We start from the raw sequence: 23,149 nt of genomic DNA, 5'->3' as shown, positions 1-23,149 counted from the left end.
CAGCCCCAAGTAGGGGACTGCCTGAAAAGTTTGGAAAGTATAGATGTTTATCTTTTGCACAATGTAATGATCTCCCACCTTTTGAGAAAACACAGGCTTTACTTGAAATTATATTTAATTTTCCTTCTTGGTATTTGTATCAGCACATGTGTTAAAGGTTTGAGCAGTTTGAATCGTAGTTGAAACAGGAAGAAAATAATAGTGCTTCATGTTACACAGCTGGGCTGTGGCAAGGAGAAGAGTGTATCGTATCACCAAGCCGACCTCACACTTACAAAAATATTATGTACTTGTGTCTGTGTGTTGGTGGGTGGGTGTGCACATGTAAGTGCAGGTGCCAATAGAGGGCAGAAAAGAGCCTCAGGTCTCCTGGAGCTGGAGTTGTGGTGGTTGTGAGCTGCCATAAGTGTGCACCAGGACTTCACTCCCATGTTTTCCGAGAGTAGCAAGCCATCTCTCCAACCCCTGGATCTCACTCTTAACAGCAGCTTATCATCATCTTGAATAAGTGTGTTTTCTTTTTTCAGGGCCCTTGGTTTCTCATTTAATACGTACTTCGCAGTTTTGCTGAGCAGAATAAGCAGGGAGGTCGATGGGAAGCCGCTCTGCTGACACCCAAAGACGCTTGCAGCTCCCTGCTACGTTTAACTAAAATTTCTTGGTCCATTTAGATAAAACCACAGTGCTTTGAAAACGTAAGCCTAAGCTGAAATATCCGAGGCAGACAGCACAGCTGGATGACAGTGTATGATCTTCTCCCAAAATGTATTAAAATCTTCATTTTTCAGCCTTTTAATTTCAACCTTTGTACTAGAAATTGAGTCATTTTTCTCCCTAGAAATGACTTAGCCTCGAATATAGTGTCTGTCATTTACTGGCTGTGTGACTCTTAACCTCATTTTTCTTAGTTTTTTTCTTTTGGCATGATAATATTTCTGATGTATATGTGTATGCAGCGGTGCAAGTATATCATTATACGATGTATTTAGCATTCAGAGTCTGACATTAGGTGAAAATTTCCCAGTGGTTATAAAGCTGTTCCTTGACCTGAAGACAAGCCCAAAGGTAGAGATGTTGTAGTCTTATGTGGGAAACCACCCAGGCTTATGTGCAACAGGATCTGCTGGCCAGAAGGCTCTTCTCCTTTAGTGCTCTCTAAACTTGTAAGGAAGGTACCACTTTGCTCTTGCACTCTTCACATCGAGTCACTCTTGGCAAGCCTTGCCATGACAGCTGGATTCCGCAATGGCAACTTCCTGTAGACATTAGCCAAAAAAAAAAAAAAATCCTGAATGTCCAGTGCTCTGGAGAAAGCTTGATGTAAGAGAAACCAGGTGTGTTCTGAGAGCCAAGATGGGGACAGCTGACACAGTGCCAAGGAGCTTGAAGAAAATGTGCCCTTCCAAGCATCTCCTGATGTATCCCCACTGCCACGGTCTAGGTTGGTTGGAGACCCCAGAGTTGCATCCACTCCTTGTCTTGGGTTAATTTGCAACTTAACAAGTTCCATCTCAGCTCATGGTTAGGTGTGACAGGACTGTGTTTGCTCTTGTTGACCTGCAATGGAAGAGCCAATTGCAGGGCCATCTCCTGTTTTGTGCTCTGGTGGTGGAATCAACAGAGATGAAAGGCTGGTGCAGAACATGCTGCAGGAGGTACCAGGGATAACTATTAGCTCACCCTGATTTGTCATTTAGTAGGCTGTTAGGAAGGTTTAGAATAGTGGAGTATCCACCAGATCACATATCTCACATGAGAGAGACTCCTAGAAATTCACTGGGTTCATTGTTAGAGATTGCTGAAGATGCTTTGCCCAAAGTGCCCATACAGGATATCTAAGGGGAGGTGTCTACCTAGATCCTCCAGTCAAAGAAAGGCCCAGTTTTTATGGAGTGTGGGTCTTAGATAACAAAAAGGAGTCCTCTGAAAAAGACAAAGGTTGCATAACTGGGGCATAAATTATGTATGGAAAGGCTGCTTATGGGCTGGAGATGTGGGTCCCTGTCAGAGCACCTGCCCAGCATGGCCAAGGCCCTGGTTGGATCCATAGTGATGAAGAACTAAGGAGAGAGCCAGGAGAAAGAGCGTGAGAATGAAAACAAAGATGGTCAATTGGAATGAAAATGTATCAAAGCAAATTTTAAAGATTAAGCTGAAGAGGACCACAAATGTTAAAATAACTAGAAAGGACACAAATCTTTGTATGCTAAGTATGCCTGTTTCAAAACCTTATTTCTTACAAATTCCCTTACAGTTTCATTGCATAATAACATTTGTGATATTTTCTATAGCAAGCATAGGATGACAATTCCATCAATTGGCATGATTGGCTGAAAATTTAATTTTGTTTTTAGGAGTTGAGACATATTTATGCTATGATTTAGATAGCTATCTTCTAAAAGTCCACACACTGAAGGCATAGTCCCTGAAGTGATGTTTCTGGAAGGTGGTGGAACCTCAGACACTGTGAGCTAAAATAACTCCTTTCTGTTTTTAAGTTTCTCTGTCAGGTGTTTTGTCACTGTGAGGCCATGTCTTTCATAGACTGGCCCCTACTTCATGCTAAGCCTTTCCTTTTCTCAGAAGAAGATCCTTAACCTTTGGCACATTACCGATTTGGAGTACCTCCTCGATCACCTGGCAAAAGTGACGCCAGCCCTAGAGTACCTCAGCCTGCTGGGAAACGTGGCATGTCCCAACGAGCTGGTCAGCTCGGAGAAGGACGAAGGAGACTATAAGAGATACAGGTGAGTGTTCATATTGTGGCAGAAAGGAAAAGGAGACTTTGGCATGTGGCATGCCGTGGGCTGAGAGTAGACATTGGTGAATGTCCACGGACATCCTGTGACTGGGCTAAACTGTTGTCTTTTAGAAAAGGAATCCATTTTCTTCCCTTATTGCATTCATTGAAGCCAAGAATGGATATGGGATGGTCGAGACCAGGGGCCAAGAAATGTTTTTCATCGTGGGTAAACTCTTACACATTTTAGGTTTTAAACGTTATATGGACTTTGTCGTGGTTATTGAACCATGACGCTAGAGTGTAGAAACAGCCATGAGTGATTTATAAATGAATGTATCTGGCTCTCTTCCAATAAAACTTTATTTATACGATAGGAAAGGGATTAGCAATATGTTCCTTAGGTCTCTGTTGTAAAAGAATGTTTTCCGTGATGCCCTATTCAAACCAACAGAGGAGAGAAGAAGGAAATGCCATGGATGCTGCTGGGGCTCTGGGACAAGGCTCTGGGAGAGGGTAGCGGTCAGAGAGGGTCTCGTCCTACTGGAATTTATTTATTTAAAAGCTTGGTGACCTGCAAAGAAATGTTGTGGGAAAATTATTGTATGTCAGGTCAACACAGTAAGAAATACTGACCGTTGTTACAGATTTGTAAGAAAAAAAAAAGTCCCAACACAAAGACATAATTAACATACAGCAGAGATTCCGTTGTATTTCTGTAAGGAGGATTTTGTGACTTTAGATTCATTTCTAAGTTTCACATTTTGTAGAGCTTCTAGGCTATTCTTGTATTGATTCAGAGCAAATAGAACCCTGCTTGAAAAAAATACACTCATGAAGGTCTTTCTGCATTTGGAATTCTTTCCTTTCCTTTTTCTTTCTATTCTGTTCTCAGTCAGGGTTTCTCTATGTAGCCTTGGCTGTCCTGGACTTGCTTTGTAGACCAGGCTAGCCTCAAAATCACAGAGATCCTCCTGCCTCTGCCCCCTAAGTTCTGGGATTACAGATGTATACCACTGCAACCTGCTTGGAATTCTTTCCAACCATAGTATGATGTTACAGGTTGGGGTATGACTTCTGATAGGAGAAAGACAGTTTGTCATCCAGCCAAGGCACGCTGCTCATTACTCACATTGAATTCTTAAATTGCATAAAAGTTAAATGACTTCTAGAACATTCTTTTTCACCTTTGAATCCTGAAATTGATACAAGATGCATGAAGGGGGTCATTTTAAACATAATACCTTTTCTGTACCAACACTTTTAGAATAACATTTTAATTTTTATTATAATTATCAATGCACATTAATTGTTCATTAATGAGATTCACTGTGATCTATTCGTATCACTATATATATCAAACTCTCACCACCTCTTTCTATATATATATACGTATATACATATATATACATATATACATATATACATACCACAATATATATATATCAAAATCTCACCACCTCTTTGTACCCATCTGCTTCCACTATCTCTACCCCTACTTGAGATTATGTTTCCTTTTTGCTCAGTTCTAGTTTCCATTCATAAGATAAAACATGTGACACCTACTTTGCTCTGGGTAATGATCTTTTATGTATATCTTATATAATTATCTACACATTTTCTTGTTCTCCTCTGTGGATAGGTGATACTCCTTATGTGTAAAAATATGCCCCTCCCCTTTCATCTACTGGTACACCCTAGATATCTTCCATATCCCAGGGATTTCAAGTCCTAAGTTTAAGATGTTTTTAGGAAGGTCAAGTCCAAGAGCGTCTGTCTAATAAATATGTTTCGTAAACTAAGCGTTGTTTTGAAAATTTCCCTCTTACTTTCTGACCTTTTTCTTCACATTTTTGTTCCCATTTTAAAAACACATGAAACTTTTACATACGTGTGAACACATTCACACACATCGCTTTAGTCATTTACACAACCAAACATAATATATGAATACAAGTGTAGATAAGTTGTATTTTTTTTTTAAGAATGAGAGATGAGAGACAGAGAGTCAGAAAGAGACAGAGACCAAGAGGAGTGAGGGAAGAAAGGAGGGAGGGAGAGAGAACAGGATGACTTTTCCATTTCCACCTTACTCTGTTTGGTCTCAGGCACAGGGCTTAGAGAGGTATAAAGGGAAGACAAAGGCAGACACTTCACTGTTCATTTTGTAACTGATCAGAGTCACTGACAAAGAGTGCTAAGATTAACCGTACAAGCAGCAAGACTAGAACACCTGATGTAGTGTTCCGATTTGACAGGAAGCCTTTTAAATCAGGCGTGGCTGCCTAGATTGGTGGTCCTTAAATGACTGAGTCAACTCAGAGTCTGTGATCCTTTTGGCAGCAAATCCATGCTTGGATTCACCATCCCACCCCATCATAAGTCCACATTGAGAGTAAGGGTAGAGCCCTTGTGTCTTGAAGGCTAATGCAGACCTTAGGTCATGCTTGGCATGGGAACGCGGCTCATGCGGCTCCAGCGTGACCATGCTGGGATGTTGGGATGACTCTTCCTTCTTAGGTATCAGATCCAGTTAGCAAACAGCGACCACCACTCAGACTCAATCCCAGCCTCAGCTGTGGGTCATCGTTTCTGCAGAAGGTTTGTTTCTATAAGAGCAGTCCTTCTCGTGGATTCGCCTGGGCGGTCCCCCAAGCGTGTCCTCCTCATCCCAGGTCTGTGTAGCTGGCAGGATGTGAGAGATGGGCCAGGAAGGCTGTTTGTTAGCGTGTTTATGACACTGTTTCCGTGAGGGACTGGATTCTAGAGCTTGCACACAGCCCAGATCACGTCTATCCACAATTGCCTTGGAAAACCCGTAAGTCATCCACACAGTGACTGCTCGATCCTCACACTTGGAGGAAAGGCAGCCACCAGGGACAATAGAGACGTTATGTGTGTCCCTGCCTGGTTACAAATTCACTCCATCATTGTGTGAAATGCTGGGCTGGTTCTCTAACGTGCTTAAATCTTTTATTCATTTTTTTTATTGTTGACTTGGTAAGCACTCACCCTTGCATTTGGGGGAGAACGAGAGAGATGTGGGCACAGTGCAGCTTGGCTCTGTGGTCTCCTGGCAGCCCTACTTTCTTTATTCTGGTTGGTGATTCACTTACCCCTGAGAAATTTTAGGGATTCACAATATGATTTTGAATTCAGAGTTCCTGTGGCATATGCATTTATACAAAACATTACAGTTGCCTACTACGCATCAGGAAACTATGTTCCTAGCCTTACATCCACAAAGTGTGAGGTCTACCTTTTTTCTGGGTGTTACGTAGGCCATTGTAGTAGAGTCTGTATGTAAATTTATGTGACATTTTTGCTAGGAAATGGCTTAAGCAGTGAATGATATTTCTACAGTTTACTGTTACTCACTGTAAGTATGTTCTCTGACAATACTTCTCCTGTTAATCATTTCAGCAACAGTAGGAGCCTTAAGGAGTTGCAGTCAGAGCAGGAACTATGGTTCATTTAGTGCTGGTGAAAAAAATTTCCTATTGATTGGCATCCTCTGTGGTCATGTGATGTAATATTTATGTCACCCAGCCATACATCAAAACAAGTGTGTCTGTTGTTTCGTTTCCATGGGGGATGTTGATTTCAAAGAGTTCAGCTCGGTGTTAGTTTGTGTTGTGGCCAACCACCAGGCCTGGGGTGGGAAACGACTAAGTTTATGTACGCTGTGCTCTCTGTTCCATCTTTCCTCCCCGTTCCCCAGTGCATCCTCAGTTACCTCTGTGCACCCAGTTGGACTTTCTTGGCAGACATGCCCACAGTAAGGCAGGGCTGTTAAAGTTCTCTGTGAACATGGACATACCATGGAATGGTTGATCAGAGCCCTGGGCCAGCTGTGGCAGGGGAGTAGCTATGTCCCTTTTCCGTCTCACAGGGCCTTGAACCCGCCTGTACTTCTCCGTGTGGATACAGTTCTGCTATTCTGGGATGAGTGTTGGGTGGCTATGAGCTTGCACCTCTTGCAGATTCCCATACCATCCCAAACCAAGTCAGAGCTGGGAACCCTGGTGGTCAGCGTGGTGCACCCTTTGCCTTTCCTGGCAGTTCTTTTGAGGGACTAGGAGAGAGAGAGAGAGAGAGAGAGAGAGAGAGAGAGAGAGAGAGAGAGAGAGAGAGAGAGAGAGAGAGAGAGAGGAAATAATAAAGATATTGAAATTCCATGATGGCTGACTTTCTCCTCACATTCCTGACCTGAGAGAAAACCCTGGCAGTTAAAATAAAGCCTTATCATTCCAACACCATGGACAAGTCCAAGGCCAGATCATGATGTCTTTGCCCCAGAGGTGAGGCCTGCAAAGCTTCTCTTGGTTAAACTGACCAACCCTAAACTGCGGAGAGACTGTCCTCACAGACCCTTAAGTCCTCAGCCCTCAAGAAGAGACTGGGCTTCGCTTCCCGAGTCCCCGTCTGCTTCGTGGATGGTCCTTTTCTCTGTGTGCCTGCTGTATGTGTGTGTTTCCTCACTCCAATAAAAGCCTTACTTCAACCGCTGATTCCGTCTGCTCCTGTTCGCTCTGTTCAAGATTTCTCTGCCGCCACCTGTCTCACTGCAGATATTTCCTACCCTCTAATTCTTTGCCTGGGAGAGAAAACAAACCCCATCAAGAGCCCTAGATGCTAACACCTTCCTGTCTTGTTCTTCAGGAGGAATGGTGGTTTAAAGTCAACAGAGAACAACTGCTGACCGGTACCTTTCAAACAAGAAACCTGGACTCAGAGCTGGGCTCCAGCTTGGGGCTGTTCCTTTGTGGCTTAGCTCTGTTGTGCATTTTCTTTTAATTTCTGTCCCTTCAGGCTCCGGTTGCTCCCCCACCCACCCACCCCATGCCCCAGTAGGTCCCTTGGTATTCCTTAAAACTTTAAATTATTTAAAATATGATGTTCTTTCTTTGTTCCCTGGTAGGCACCAGTTCTGGTGCCTGCCCAGTGTCTGTAGCACTCCACCAAAGGAAAGGTGGGAGGGACCCTCCGGTGGTGTCTGGGGCCACCTTGGGCTGCCACCCAAGGCTGTTTCTCACTAAATAGGAGCTGTAAAACCTGTGGCTTATATAAGCCAGCTAGCATCCCCCCCAGCTAATCTGCAATCTGGGCTTTGATGATCACAAGAAAGCAAAGGTCACGACCCAGAGATCAAAGCGACAGAAGCCCACACAGTAATTGCTGGTTACCCTCCATACAGGCCTTCGGACTGTCCTGTGGGTGTATTGTTTGCACAGAGACTTCAAACATGCTGCCGGTGACCTGCCTGCAGAATCAGCTGGCCTTTGCCAGTTGTCATGCCAATTCACTAATGCTGTAGGTGAGCTCACCTCGGCTCATTAGAGTGAGATCATCGTTGTCTCTCAGAGCATCTGGAGCTGTCCCACTCACTGTTTGTTTGTTCAGCATGCCTTGTCTTCATAGGTGTTTTCTGGATCTCTCTCCCTCTCTCTCTCTCTCTCTCTCTCTCTCTCTCTCTCTCTCTCTCTCTCTCTCTCTCCCTCCCTCCCCCCTCTCCCCCTCCCTCCCTCCCTCTCTCCCCCTCCCTCCCTCCCTCTCTCCCCCTCCCTCCCTCCCTCTCTCCCCCTCCCTCCCTCCCTCCCTCCCTCCCTCTCTCTCTCTTTCTCTGGAGGTGGGAGGGGTGGCAATTGGGCAAAGCTGGTGTATCAGGAAGGAACCTCATGGGTGTATTTATTGTCAGTCATCTTTGACCGCAGAGAATCCTAGAAAATTAGCATTTGAAGGCGCCTGAGGTCCACTCTCATGCTCAGATAGAGAAACAGGCTCAGGTGGGCAAGCTCAAAGCCCCTCAGCCCCACAGCCTGAGCCCTCTGCCCTGCCCTGAAAGCTCCCCCCAACTTTTCATCATGATGACCTCTCTCGCTTTACGTGTCCCCTCTTAATCTCTAAGAGCTTTGGTCTCTCAAAAAAGCTGTGTGTAAGCCGTTGCTGATTTCTCTTAGTAATCAAACACCTTCAGCAGTTGATCAGGGCTATTGACCAGCAGGAGAAAGCCAGGGTTATTAAGCAGAGTTGATGTAATCCAGTTGACAGCGAATCATGTTGTCTTGTTGGCATTCTTGCCCTATTCTGTTAAGTTTCGTGGTGGGGGCGGGGACTGAGAACAGTGAAAGGATCACCCATGGCTGCCTTCACCAGCCACCAGGTAGAGCCTCGGTAACTTGTACACTGTGTCTGTAGTCCCGGTGTATGGGAGTAAAAAGGCGTCAGGAAATAAGGAGAAGAAGCACTGCACGCCGACCGTAAGTGGAATGGAGAAGCCACCCAGCAGTCTGCATCCTGGCTCTTCTGAGAACGCACGAGATCTTGAACCATTTTAGTGAAAGAAATATGGCCGCCAACCCCACCAGCTGATCCTAGAAGTCCTTGGCGTTTGTCTGTGGTTTATGCCATTGCTGGGGAGAAGAAAAATATTTCTGGGGGTAACGTGATGGGTAAGACAAGAGAATGCATTCCTTTCTCTGTGGTGTCTAGGCAGAAAATACTAAAGCCATTGTTATTAGGGCCAAAAAAATGGATTTTTTTCAATAATAACAAAAGGATTAACATTGTTCCTTCTTCCTTCCAGATTTAGCGTTGTCCTTAAAGGGTCCTATAAGAAAGTCTACCATTTCACATGAAGAGAGGGAACCTGAGAGCCTCTGGGTGGTGGCCTCTCATTTTTAGGGAATGTGTCTCCACATGGAGACAAATGAATATGTAAGCACCTTTGCAGGGCTCCCTGCTCTCCTGATAACCTCCCCTTCCAGAGCACAACAAACAGAGGCTCTAAGATCCACCACCTCTGGCCCTGGTGGCATCCCCCTAGCCACCTTGAGAAGGTCAGAAAAATTGGAGTCACCCTCTGTAGCTGGGGTCGTGAGACTTAACTTAGACTCATCTCTTCTCATTAGGCAGTGCCCTGGCTTAACAAGCCATTGAATAAATCTGAAGCTGTCTCCGGGTGTCACAGGATTTATTGGGGGGGGGGCCTCTGCCATAAAGTGGTTTATGACGGCTGCCTTCTTCTGTGTTATTAGTGGCTGTCTCTTCCTTCAGCCACTGCTATTTGATAATAGCCTTAAAACACCCAGAATTACTTACCTGCAAGTCCCATTCCCCATAGCCCCCCGTTGACAGTCTGAATAAGTTTACTGGCCTTTTGTTGTTCTTTTCCTTCAAAACGAACTGATTGAACCATCAATAGCTCCTGGGAGCTGACAGAGGGATGTCATCTGGACTAGCCCTTGTGATTACAGGTTATCTGGGGGAGTTAACCTCCACGCATTGTTAACTGAAATGTTTTATGTACTATGCAACTTTAGGATACGGCTGTGATAACCCCCGTAACTAAGTCATACATCACCGTAAAGAGATCTGGGTGCAACAAATAACCCCGGATTAAATTTACAAGGGTTGAATTGATATTGTAAAAGCCTTCGTTCCGTGGCTCCGGGAATCTGCTCTTGTGATTTTATGGCAAACTTGTGTTGCACTCGGGATGGAAACTGCAGCTTTTGACACTCTGACATGACCTAGGACGAAGGTATATAGACCTCTCAGGACCAGCAAAGGACGGGCAGGCAGGACACCCACTGTCCTACCATGTGGCAGGGGTGCCGGAGCCTATCCTAAGCCACCGGGGGACAGGAAGACCTGGCAAATGTGACTGTTAGCTGGGCTCCTGTGGCCCAGGTGCCGTGGCAGGGTGCACTGCTCGCTGAACTGGGAAAGAGAGTCTTGGCTGCCTCATTGGGCTCATAATTTCCCAACTATTAGTCCTCGTGGTGTTGTTTTCACTAGGACATTGGTTCTCAGCAGGATGGCAGCGGTGACAGCATCACCTGGGAACTTATTAGAAACATAAATTCCAGGCCTCGGTCCAGATCGCCTCAGTGAGGAGCTCTGGGGATGGGCTGGCGTCTGCGTCTGTGCTTTAATAAGCCTGCGGGTCATGAGGATGCCTGCTCAAAGTCAAGAACCACCATGCTAGAGTGCAGACCCTGTGCTAGAGTGTAGGGCGCTCCGAGAGCAGGGATCTTCTGCTGTATCTCTGACCCTTCTCGGCACACCTCGCAACACTCTTTCCAGGTAGCAGCTCCTCAATAATTACTCATAGAATGTGTAAACAAATAAAAAAAGACACTCCCAAGGAGACAGTGGATTGTAAGGGGATAAGCCTGCCCCTCCCCCATGTAGCTATTCTGACCGCGATGGCAATATTAAATATTAATTTTTGTTTATGGGTCTCTGTATATACTGAGAATATGCTACAGATGTGTAGGTACCCATGGAGTTGATGGGAGGGTGTCAGGTCCTCTGGGGCTTCAGTTACAGCTGTTGGGAGCCTCTTGTCTTGGGTCTTAGGTCTTCCAGAGAAACACAAGATGCCTTTAACTACAGAGTTATTTCTCTAGCCCCGTTTTAACATAAAAATCCATTAATTTGTGTGTGTGTGTGTGTGTGTGTGTGTGTGTGTGTGTGTGTGTGTGTGTGTGTGTGACATATGTGGCAGGTCACAGGTAGAGGTCTGAGAATACCTCTCAGGAATTGTTCATCTCCTTCCTCTGTGGGCCCCTTGAGATGAAGATACTGTGAAGAGCCATGTGTGCCCTGCCTTTGGCCACCAGTCTGTGGACTCCCAGAGACTGGAATTCCCTTGGGAATCTAGATCTAGAAGAAGGAAAAGCCTGGAAGCCTGGTGCCAACCAGAGGAGACGCTTGTCTCCCTGAGATGATCTCAGCTTCTCACCTGAGCTGGGACAATGGTGACAGACCCCCCCCCCACACTTTGGTCAGAACTGCTCAGCTGTGTATACCTCTGGGCCTCTCTTGACTCTCTTGAACACTAAACACCCTTTTATGACCAACAAGATGGACCTTGGGGAGAGGTCATTAGACCTCCTTGTTCCTTGTCCCAGTCTTCCAATCCCCACCATTGGATATATCTTCTTTTTTTTTTTTTTTCTTCTCAAAATTAATTAGTCTTTTTAATTGATCTATTGAGAGTGGGTGGTCTATTCTGGTTTGTTATCCTGCCAGGGCCCACACTCTGATCCTATCAGACTGGGTAACCCGAGAGTCCCCCCAAACCACTCTGGGAACTCATGGTGGCCCTTAGGATGGAAATGAAGTCACTGGGAGTCTAGAGGTGACTGGCAGACTCTGTCATAGGCTGTCTCTCCGACTCTAAGAAGAACGGCTGCAAACAGCAGCTCTTTGTCATCTAAAAAATTTTAACTAGCTTAAAAGCCAGCACCTCTCTGTCTCCCTCCTTTGATTTCAGAGCTGTGATCCAAAGAGAGGCGAAATGACAATGCGAGGTCTGTTGTCACCTGCTTCCTGGCAGCCCCATGAAGGCATCTTTCACTCCAGCATTAAACATCAGCTGATTTTCTAATACCAGTGCTGTCCTCACCTGAATATTCATCTTTTCCCACCCTACACTTAGTGGGCGTCTTTACTCCTGTGAGCGTCACTCCTGACATACTGTTTCTGTCTGTACACGTCTTTATTTGAAAGTCTGTTGTCATCAAGACTTTGCCAGTATAAGCAGGAGATGGAAGTTTTCTCTGACAGTCTGAGGCTGGTGGGAATTCTGCTAAAGGGTAAGAGAGAATGCTTGAGCCCTTTGCCTCATTTTGGGTAAGACAGAGCTGTTCAGGAGTTAGGGTTAAGGAAAGGCTTTGAGAGGGAAGGGAAAAGGGGTAATAGATTGAGGCCAGGGAGGAAGCAGGGCAGAGGGAGGGAGGGAAGGAAGGAGGAATAGAGGAAGAAAGAGACGAGCAGGGACATGTATTCTAGGACCTCTGGTCTTGGGATGGACTATAAAGGAATTTGAGGGAACCACACAATCCTGATTACCTGACTTCCATCCCAGGCACTTTGATGGTGCACATCTGTAATCCGGACCCTCCTATGGGGAGATACATGGTAAAGACAGGAGCCCAAGTGCTCATGGGCCATCTATCCCATAATACGCAGCACTGCAAAATCAAAAGAAAGACCCTACCTCTGTAAAGGGAAAGGGGAACACTAGCTCTGAAATGTTGACCTTTGACCTATGTCCAAAGCCCAAGTGCTTGCTCAGTCACGTGAAATAATAAATTAATTCATAAGTGAATTAATTGAAGTTAATTGCAAAATAATTTTAGTGTGTTTTGACTTTAAGAGTCCAGGGGGGCCTTTAAAATGCTGCCTCTGGCTTTTGAGTGATGGCCAGGTCTTTTACCTGAATAAGCTTATAAAGGTCACTTGGTGATATGGAATTACCTTGTGGATGTGTGAGGAGGCTCTGGGAACCCTAGGCTGCGGTGGGGGAGGGAGGCACAGTGTGCATCCAAGTAATAGCTACACTGATAAAATCTTAAGTGGGTTGCTTTGGAATTTGGTTCTTTGAAGCCTGTTCGAGATGATATATTCCTCCTTTTCCCCTTTTCAGTTATTCTGTTTTCCCATAAACACTTGGTGCACAAATTAGCCTCACTGATTCCTAGTTGGTTGTGTGTCAATACACATTCCCCATTACAGTAAGAACTACCTTGAGAGTGGAGGGCATCATAATCGCATCTGTCTCCCTAGGGCCAGACACATAGTAGGTACTCAAGAAATGTTTGCGTGGCTGACATGAGTGGGCAGGCTACTGAACTCTTTCTTGCTTTAGTTTCTATGATATAAGGAAGGTAAGCCTTCGAGAAGGTTGTAGTTTAGATGGGGCATTCATTACTTGAACAAGGAAATCACTAGAAAATGACAGTTTGTTAGGCTGGATGCAGATAGGAACGTTTAGAATGAAGGCAGTAGTACAGGCTGGAGGTGAGAAGGAAAGTTCTCTGAGGTTGGGATTTAGAAGGCGAGAGAATTCTAAGGAGGTGCATGCAGGAAGTGATAGGTCTCTTTAGAGACTGTTCATTGCTCTTGGCATTGGGTGTTCATCTCTTCTTCCAAAGCAGTAGAGGGCCTGGACATTGCTCATTGGATTGATAGAGAACTTGGTCCTCATGAGAAGTAACTGGGCTGGTGGCTGTTGCTGACCAGAAAGAAGTATAGTCCAGTGTCTATGTACTTATACATCTATAAACATGTACCCTGGCCAAGTGTCTCTTCTTGCCAATACCCTGTATACACATTAGTTGGAGGGCTGTTCATCACACACATAGCTGTTGGCTTATCTGTGGTGGGCTATAGTGAGAACTACTGATTCTTTCAAAGGCCATAGAGGCCACTGAGTTATTCGGGGATACTAAAAACCCTAGAAACCACCCCTGCCTCCTATTTATCCTAGACAAAGATCATCTCCATGATACATGGTGGAAGTTACCCAGAAATGGTGGCAGAAAGTGCCTAAGACTGTCCTGAGTCCTCGGGGAAGCACTTGTTAGCCACGTGCATGCCCTAGTCTATCCCCAAAGCCATCCAGCTTAGTGGGGCTCGTGTAAGATCCTACCTGGGAAATCCTGGCCTCCAGCCTGAGCTCCAGCTTGCATTTCTGCTGTACCAATGCTGAGAATGACACAGATGTCGCCCAGTAAAAGCAGTTACATACATGGTACCTCTGATCAAGGTCTGCTTTAGTCTTACTGAGAACTTTCCATGCTGAAGCATGGCCCATTTCCTAAAATGGAACAAAGAGATGTATTCACAGAGTCCTACTGGCTGCATATTCCTAATGAGGGATGTATCTACCCTTGAGTCAAGTGTAATTATCACTCAAGTTTGGTGGTATGTATAAAGTGCAACTCTTCAAATTTCCCCTGATGGGGGAAAACAGTTTTGGGGGGAGAAGGAAGACGGGAGTGGTTGAGATCTAAAGCCGTGAAGCCTTATGGTGTGGACTCCCAAGGGTCAGACATAGGACCCACATCCCTGAGGCTGTCACTCCAATCTTCCTGAGTTGTTTCTGCCTTCCCCCCCCCCCTTCCCTCCCACATCCAGGTGCTTTGTTCTGCACAAGCTGCCCAATTTGAAGTTTCTGGATGCCCAGAAAGTCACCAGACAAGAACGGGAGGAGGCACTGCTCAGAGGGGCCTTCATGAAGGTGGTGAAGCCAAAGGTGAGCTGCTACTGTCCAGTTTTCATCTGCTGGTTTCTCTGCAGAGCATCACGGGTAACATCTTTCTGTATATTTAGAAAGTAGATGCGATCTCACACCAGTGTTCAAGCCGAGACACAGGGCTGGCCAGCCATGAAGTTGATTGGGAATAGTTTAGCTCTCCCTATCACTCAGTCTAAGGAGACTCATTTATAACACACTGTGGAGGATTAAATGAGAAAGGGCCCCCAAAGGCTCATTGTTTGAAGATTGGTCTCCAGGTGGTAGAGCTGTTGAGGAAGGATTGGGAAGTGTGGCCTTGTTGGAGGATTGTGCCATTTGTGGTTTCCACTTCCGTCTTGGGCTTGTGGATGAGGATGTGAGCTCTCAGCCACTGCCCCAGCACCATGCCTGCCTGCCCACTGCCTGCCTGCCCACTGCCTGCCTGCCTGCTGGCACGCTCTGTGTCATGACGGTCATGTATTCACCCTTTGAAACTCTAAGCCTACAAAAAAAAAAGCTGTTTCTTCTATAAGTTGTTTTGGCCATGGAATTTTAGCATAGCAATAGGAAAAATACATAGTTAAAACACACAGAAATATGAATGGAGCTTAGTGAAGTTCAACAGGTGAATTCCAGGCCTCCTCAAGGCTTCCTTCTCAAGGGGGCATGGAGCTGAAAAAGAACACAGTGAGAATTTTGTGCTTCTGGGGCGGGCACGATTCCTCCTGTCCTTTGGCGGAGGTTCGTGTTTCTTGCTACTAAAAGGGGATAATTACCTTCTATCAAAGATGAAAGCTCTTCAGTTGCTGCGGTGCCCTTAGCACAGTGTGCAGTGTTTGGACAAGCATGTTGGGACTTCTGCCTGCTCCTTACATACAGTTCCTGACAGTAGCTTTAGAATCCTGGGCTCAGACACAAGGATATTTCAAGGATGCTTGCAATAATCTCTCTGGGAGACATTTGGGCTCTTCTAAGAAGCCTGAGCCCTGGGAGTGGATTCGGCGACCCTGATGATGACCCCTTTCCAGAAACTTCATTACCCCAGAGCACTGTGGAGCTCTTAGTTACCGCCCATGAAATTGCAGCTATATGTTGAAAATGCTGGCACAGGAATCCTGAAGGTCTAGTTTGTCCTCGCCCAGTGACTTATAGCCCTCTGTACATGCATTGGAAGTGATTAAGCGGGGAAGCAAAGCCAAAGAAAGCCAAAACACAGCAGAACAATGAAACCTCTTCCATCAAGTCACGCTGTTGGCAGCAGACCTCGGGCCACTTTCTTTCCCTGAATCCATGAGGTGCGACTGATTTCCTGTTATGCCGAATAAAATTGCTAACAGTTGTGGAAATATATGATATGGAGGGTATAATTCTGGCAGATAAATGTATTGTTACCTGTTTCAGCATGTGGAGAATTAATTGAGTGATTCATTTCATAGCTATTAAAGTGTTAACAGTTCTCCTTATTGGAGCATAGGCCTGACATAGTGCACATGACTGCCTTTAGTTATTCCAGCGTTTGCCATTTTGTCCAAATGAAAGAATTTATCTCCTGGCTTCTTTTCTTCCTTTCTTCTTTCCTTTCTCTCCTTTTCTCATCTTTCCTTAGGATGTCAGGGACAGCCAACATCACCAACCCCAGTCAAGTACAGCAGATGATGTCTCTGTGATAGCCCAGGGTCAGGTACTGGTCATCCCTCCTCTCTGCCCCTCACACCTTATCTTGCCCTCATTTTCTTTGCGACTGGAAGCTGTAACACTGCCAAGGGAAACCTGAAGAAGGACTAACTATGCTGCCCACACTGGGATGCTGTATTCTGTGTGTGCCCGACTCTCTTCCAGTGCTCCATGACTCAGGACTCTATACACACTGAAGGGTGTGTACACACCCTGTGCACACCACTGTGCACACCACTGACTCACTTTATAAATAGTGGAGTTCTGGCCCAGAGCAGTTCATAGAGCTTCCCAAGGTCACTTGGTCATGGATTCCTGAGCTGGATTTTTACTCTTATGTCTGACATGGGACCTGCCCCTTCTCACTCTGCTGTTTTAGCCCAGTGAGGGGAGAGAGGGGATCAATATTTTCCCTGGGGATGTCTTGGAACTCTTGAAACTTCTCTTGAGAGCCTGAGTGAGGAAGACAGGTGGGCATGGACTGGCTTGCTGTGTGGAGAAAGGGAGATCTGGAATTCCCTCTTGCCTCTGAGCATCGTGAGGAAAGGTTCCTTAAAACCTGCCATCAGCTGTCTGAGTCATTAGCGACATCCGAAGTGCTCTTCAGTGTCCCCAATTAGCCTCCAATCAATTACAGAATTAGCACATGTTTGTGTGATTGACTCTAATGCCCTTACTAACTGTATTACACTTAAAACTGCCCATTAATTATTTGAGAAGAGAAACAAAAATCCCCTTGACTAAGAAGCCCTGAGATCTTGGCTTCTGTTTTCTGAGGCGTCATGCCTAGTAGGAGATCCCTTCTGTTGCTTTGTGTGTGAGGGATCTGGGAGAGAGAGAAGCCTAAGACCCTCATGAGGTACACAGAGGACCCAAACCAGAGTTCTTGGGGTTCTAGTTAACAGTTTTTATGTGATGATACTTCAAGATCCCAAGAAGACTCCTCGCTATTACTGCTTTGTCATATGTCTGCCGAATGGCAGGCGATTCCCTTTTGTCTGTTGCTTTCTGAGAGACGCTGATATTTTTCCTGCAGATAGAAGGAACCAAATGAGCTCTTTGCTGAATTAATAAACTGGCATTCAGATGGCTGTTCTTGCCTGTTTGCTATGTGTACAGACACATGCTTGTTCCTATGCAGGTGTATATACATACATGCATACATACATACAAACATACATACATACATACATATATCCATTCTGTCTCTGTGTTTATGTACATATGTATGTTCTGGGAGGAATGTGTACACCTGAAGTCTGCTTCTAAGTGGAGAGCAATTTCCTTCCCTTAAATTGCTGGAGCTGTGCCTCGTACACTTGCTGAAGACCTATTTTTCATAACAGAATCAGAATCTCAAGTTGGCTGGCTTCTGTCCTTCCCAGGGCAGCAGGGGCCCATTGTGCTTATTCAGCACACTGTTCTGATGGATGATCAAGGAGGCCATGATTTGGGGAGCTGTTTTCATTTCATTCCTGACATAAAGTATTTGGGAGAATGGAAAATGCCTCTCCAATCACAGCCCTTGCCTTTGAGGTGGGGAATGGGCAGGCTGGGTATTCTCGGCTGACGCAAATGCAAAATCAGCCAGGAACTAATCAACTCTCTGTGTCACTGAGGTTTGATTTGGTACCTGGCAGGCCTGGACACTTGAGTCCAAGTTCTCCCTAGCTCTCTGTCTCCTGATGGCACATCTTGCCTCCGTGACTGATCTTTGGCTTTTGTTGATTCAAAGATACCTTTCTTCTGAGTTTGAATTGTTCTAGGGAAAGATTCATGAGAAACTGATAGCTAATGTTTACAAATACACAGGTGCGCACACACACACAAACACACACAGACACACACACACAGACACATGATATATATATATATATATATATGGTCTCTGTCTCTGTTTCTCTCTCTCTCTCTCTCTCTCTCTCTCTCTCTCTCTCTGTGTGTGTGTGTGTATCTCTCTCTGTCTCTGTCTCTCTCTCTGTGTATGTGTGTGTGTGTGTGTGTGTGTGTATACACTTAATGGACCTACAACAGCTGGGATTTGCTCATTTCCCAGAATTTTAAAGAAAATATATATCTTTGTCAAACCTTGGCCATCGAATCATGCCATTGTCAATCAGAGAAAGCACCAAACTAGGAACTGAGAGGCTCAAGGCTCCCAATGAAAGGCATCTGGAATGACCAGACCTTGACCCCCATGGCTGCACTGGGAAATGTAGATCAAAGAAGCACAGAAGCCTGTCCAGGAGGGCACGTATGGCGACACACCAGCCCTGCACATCAGAGAAGCAGCTCAGCATCCCGACAGTCACAATTGCTTAATTATGTCCTGGCTTTGTAATTATTCATCCTGGTTCTGGCAAAGAGCACAGTTGTCATTTCTTTGACATAATTATTTAAAGCCGAGCCCTCTTGTTTACATGCACACACTCAAAGTTGGCTACTGACTGTTTAATATTTAGAATCTCAGAGGAACCATGGGGGTGGGGGATGTCTGTAGCCACAGGGGGCATTGGACTGAGCATCACCGCCTGTGTTGGGAAACAGTCAGGTACATATAAATGTGCTTGTTTTTATGGTCATTGCCTTACAAGGAGAGTGTAGTCTCACTGTCCTTTCACCTGAGTTCTGATGTGAACCAGTCAGTATTATACATTCCGTATGTAGAGTGCCTGGGTTCCCAGCATGCGAGGTGTGTGACTTATGTATGTGTGAAGTTTTGTCCAGCTTGTGGTATTGTGTCTTCAGATATTTAGAAATGCAAGGAGGGACAGGAGGAGAGGAAAGAGGGATGGGGAGAAAAAAGGAGGGAAAGACAAATAAATTGGTAAGGGAATAGACTTCAGTGCACCTGCCCTGGAAGTATGCTCAGTTCTCATGCCAAACTACACCTTGACCATTTCTTGTGTCCGAGAATCACCAGTTCCCATAACTGCTCGACACAGCCCCAGTCCTGATGTTCAAGGTCAGGCACAGAAGATCCTATGTATAGTCAGTTTCTCTCATCTTGTCTTTGTTTGTTTGGGGGGGGTTCTATGGGAAAGACAATGCAGGGTAAGGGCAGGAAGTGGACTTAAAGGAAGCCATTTTTTTGTTGGCCTGAGGAAGCTGACCGTTTCTTGGATACCATCTCCCTGAAGCCATAGACTGGGGTCTGCTTTCTCTAATCTTGCATCTAAAAATGCTTGGCCTCTGGCAGCGTTCCAGTCAGTCCTTACTAAAATCATGAACCACAGACAGCAAAGCACACTGAGAGACTCATCCTGGCTTGCACACATCATTCAGTTGGCTAAGCACGATCACCTGAAAAAGTAGAAGTGATCGTTGTCCTAGACAGTGAGTTAGGCATGAGCACTGGGCGGAGAGACAGACTCTGGGCTGGATATGTGCATTTCCAGATTTGCCTAGAGTTTACTTTGGTGAGAAGACCTGTGGCCACCATGCTGTCTGTCCCGAGGCATTCCCATTGGGCAGCGCTTCAAGGGGGGCTAGGGTCTGGTCTGTAGTTCCAGTAACCCATTCCTGAGTGTGGTCCCCACACTCCTTGTCAGACCCACCTCCTTCTAGTTGGACTTTTAAAGTTAAGAAGTATCTTATCTCAGAAGGATGACTGGGCCTCTATACAGTTACATAAAGCTGAAAGGAAATTTTCCCTGTGGTACCTGCTGCCATGGTGGCTATCTGCCCTTTAATGGAGCCCTACTTAGTGGTTTCCTCTGTGCTGAAATTGGGTTATTTTGATGCCTAAACTAGTGTTTTCATAAATTCTATGTTACTCTAAAATAATGTGCATATGTCCTTGATCTCTTCAGTTGCCCTCATTTAAACCAAGTGCAAACATAACAAGGCTGTGGAAGGGCCGGGGCGATGCCCAGCAGTCAAGAGCACTGTGGACTCTTGCAGAGGACTTGGGTTTGAATCTCAGCACCCACGTGATGGCTCGCAATGCTCTGCAACTCCAGTTCCAGCTTATCAGGCGTCCTGTACTGGCCTCTACAGGAATCAAGCATGCATGTGGTGTAAATACACACATGCAGGCAAAGTATCCACACACATAAAGTAAATTAATTAGTAAAAATTAAAATCAATAGTCATTCAGAGGCTACCTCTAGATTTTTTAAAAAATATATGAACATTTAATCTGTATTTTATATAATTTGGACCTGCCCATAAACAAATTTTGTAAGCTACATGTACAGTTCATGTGGTCAGATAGATATTTAGCTGTGTTTTAAAGTTCTCTGCAGTGCTGAATATCCAAAGCAAAAACTCTAAATGTCGTGTGATTTTCTAGATGTTTCTAACTACCTAGCTGCGTTCATGCTTTCTGCATTGTTTTGTTTCTTCACAGATGTTTCTTGTCTTGAGACACATGCAAAATCTATTTTTAGTAACTTTTAAAGAGAAGGAAAAATTTTTAATTAATTTATTTTTTGGAAAATGCTTAGGCAATATGTCTGCAAACAGCTTTGGAAGCCAAACATTTGTGGTTTGTTTACTTTTCATTATTGTTTCTGACTTTGCCGTTCGTCACATTCCTTTGAGGGGGAAGTCTCCGACGGGTTGTGTATCTGTCTGTTTGTTCACACCATGGCATCCCCTGTCTGGAGGAGGAGATGCCTTCAGAGCATTGTTCTTTGGAAGCAATTTCCCAGGCGTTGCCTTGAAGCGGCAGTGAGCTGAAGGCAAAGAAGACAGGCCACAGCCAAAGCACCGCCTGCAGATGGAGACCCACAGCTAACAGTGAAGATGTACGAGTTTGCTTGCTGCTGTAACAAAATGTCAGACAAAAGGAAAGTAAACAACAAAACAAATCAGGGCTTACAGTGTTTAAGTCATCATAGTGGAGGAGGCATGAAGCTCAGAGCGTGAGGCGGCTGGTCACGTTGCATGCACAGTGAGAAAGAAGAGCTTAGGTACTTAGTATATGAATGTAGGTACTCAGCTAGCATTTGCCTTTTTTTGAAGTCTAGAACCCCAGTCCATGTAATGGTGCTACTCTTCCTACCTAAAGTCACATAATGTATTACATCCCACACCACCATGCCCAGATTTTTGCTTCTTTGGAGAGTCTAGATCTTGTGAAGAAGTCAACAAGCAGTATTAGCCAACACAGATGAGGAAAGTGACACAAATCACAGGTGCTTCTGCAGCCTCTGAGCACACCACACAGGCTGCTCTGCGCACACCACACAGGCTGCTCTGTGCACACCACACAGGCTGCTCTTCACACACCACACACACACAGGCTGCTCTGCACACACCACACACACACAGGCTGCTCTGCACACACCACACACACAGGCTGCTCTGTATGGACTCTGAGGCCAAGGAAACTGTGTCATGTTTCCAGTGGTGTCGAGAGTTTTCATAATATCCTCGTGGCCTGCTTTCACTTTCCCCGCTGCCTGCTTTCAGAAATGATCATTTTGTTCAAAGATATCTGAATACAGCCAAGACAAGAGTCCCTCATAGAAGTAAGAGGGGCTCCTTAAACATGAATGATGACACAAAGGCTATCAGGGAACTGCACTGTATTTGGAACCCAACATTTGGGAGAAGTATGCCAGAATGTATTTTGTCAATAACTAGTGGTGCCCTTCTCTCTGCCCTTGCTGTGGAAACTCCTGTAAGGGAGGAACGCCCTCCTCTCATCTCCTGACCTTGGCCTTGGCCGTGTAATGCTTTTACCAATGGTAGGTGAGTGGAAGTGACAACCTTTCAATTCTGGGTCATGACCTGAAACACCATGTGTTTCTACTCACTGTGTTTGTAAGTTTGTGATCAACCATGAAAAGAACAGGAGAGGCACACTGAGCAATAAATAGCTAATAAAATACCCAGTAGACAGTGAGCGCTGAGTGAAGGCTAGGTGCTCTTTGAACTAACACCAGGACACTGGCTATGCATTTAACAGTGCTCTACCATGCAGCTGGAAGCCTGCCGTCCAGAGGCACACCTGGACCAAACTCAGCCTGAAACCAAACCCTTTAGTCTCCCATCGACCTATGCGTACGAAAAGAACACTTACTACACGTCACCAGGACTGAGTGTGGTTGAAGAACCTGACTGATAAATGGATTGGCCTTCCCATCCTCCCAGCCTTACCTCTGATGCTTGCAAGGCCACCTGACAGAATTTGAGGCCGGAAATGATCACAGTCTGCAGCATTAACTCCTGCAGGGTGAGAGGGGTTGATCAGTTACACATAGGCTAAAGTGAGGGGAAGGCCAATGGGTTCATAGGTACCATAGTGACTGTCCTGCCTATGAGTCCTGATAATCTCAAATGATGTTTGGCATGTTCTTGATCAAAAGATTATTTCCCCTGTGGGATCTGTGATCTTTGTATTAAGAAGTGGATCTAAGCTTCTGATCCTTAAGTAGGCTATGAAAGGTTCTCCTTCCTATGATTATTGGTAATAAGGATGATGCTCTGACAGCCATTGGTGTCTGTTATCTGCACAGTACTGGCTTGACAGTTCTTTGAATCACTTTGAGATCTATTTATGCTGTTTTATGTGTGAATGTTTTGCCTGTATGTATGTATGTATGTATGCATGTATGCCATGTGTATGCTTGGTGCCAATGTAGGCCGAAGAGGGTATTTGGCCCCCTGGACCTAGAGTTATAGATGCCTTTAAGCCATCTTGTAGGTGCTAAGAATCCAAACCAGGTCCTCTGTAAAAGCAAATACAAACCAGG

The 23,149-nt window shown here is 45.3% G+C and overlaps 1 protein-coding gene across 2 annotated transcripts in view; it reads left to right on the top strand.

Moving 5' to 3' along the window:
- LRMDA (leucine rich melanocyte differentiation associated) overlaps positions 1-23,149 on the top strand; it is a 1,017,118-nt gene that overhangs the window by 580,896 nt on the left and 413,073 nt on the right. The window contains exons 4-5 of one of the 2 annotated variants that reach the window (XM_084794314.1): positions 2,610-2,747; positions 14,672-14,789. In XM_084794314.1, coding sequence (XP_084650440.1) covers positions 2,610-2,747; positions 14,672-14,789 — 256 coding nt within the window. Of the gene's footprint in view, positions 1-2,609; positions 2,748-14,671; positions 14,844-23,149 lie in introns of both variants that reach the window. The other variant, XM_084794315.1, reaches the window with a different exon arrangement.

Source organism: Acomys minous, assembly GCF_964271855.1.
Source record: "Acomys minous genome assembly, chromosome: 9".
NCBI classification, from domain to species: domain Eukaryota; kingdom Metazoa; phylum Chordata; class Mammalia; order Rodentia; family Muridae; genus Acomys; species Acomys minous.
The sequence above is the reverse complement of the archived record's forward strand: the minus strand, read 5'-3'. Positions and strand labels throughout refer to the sequence as shown.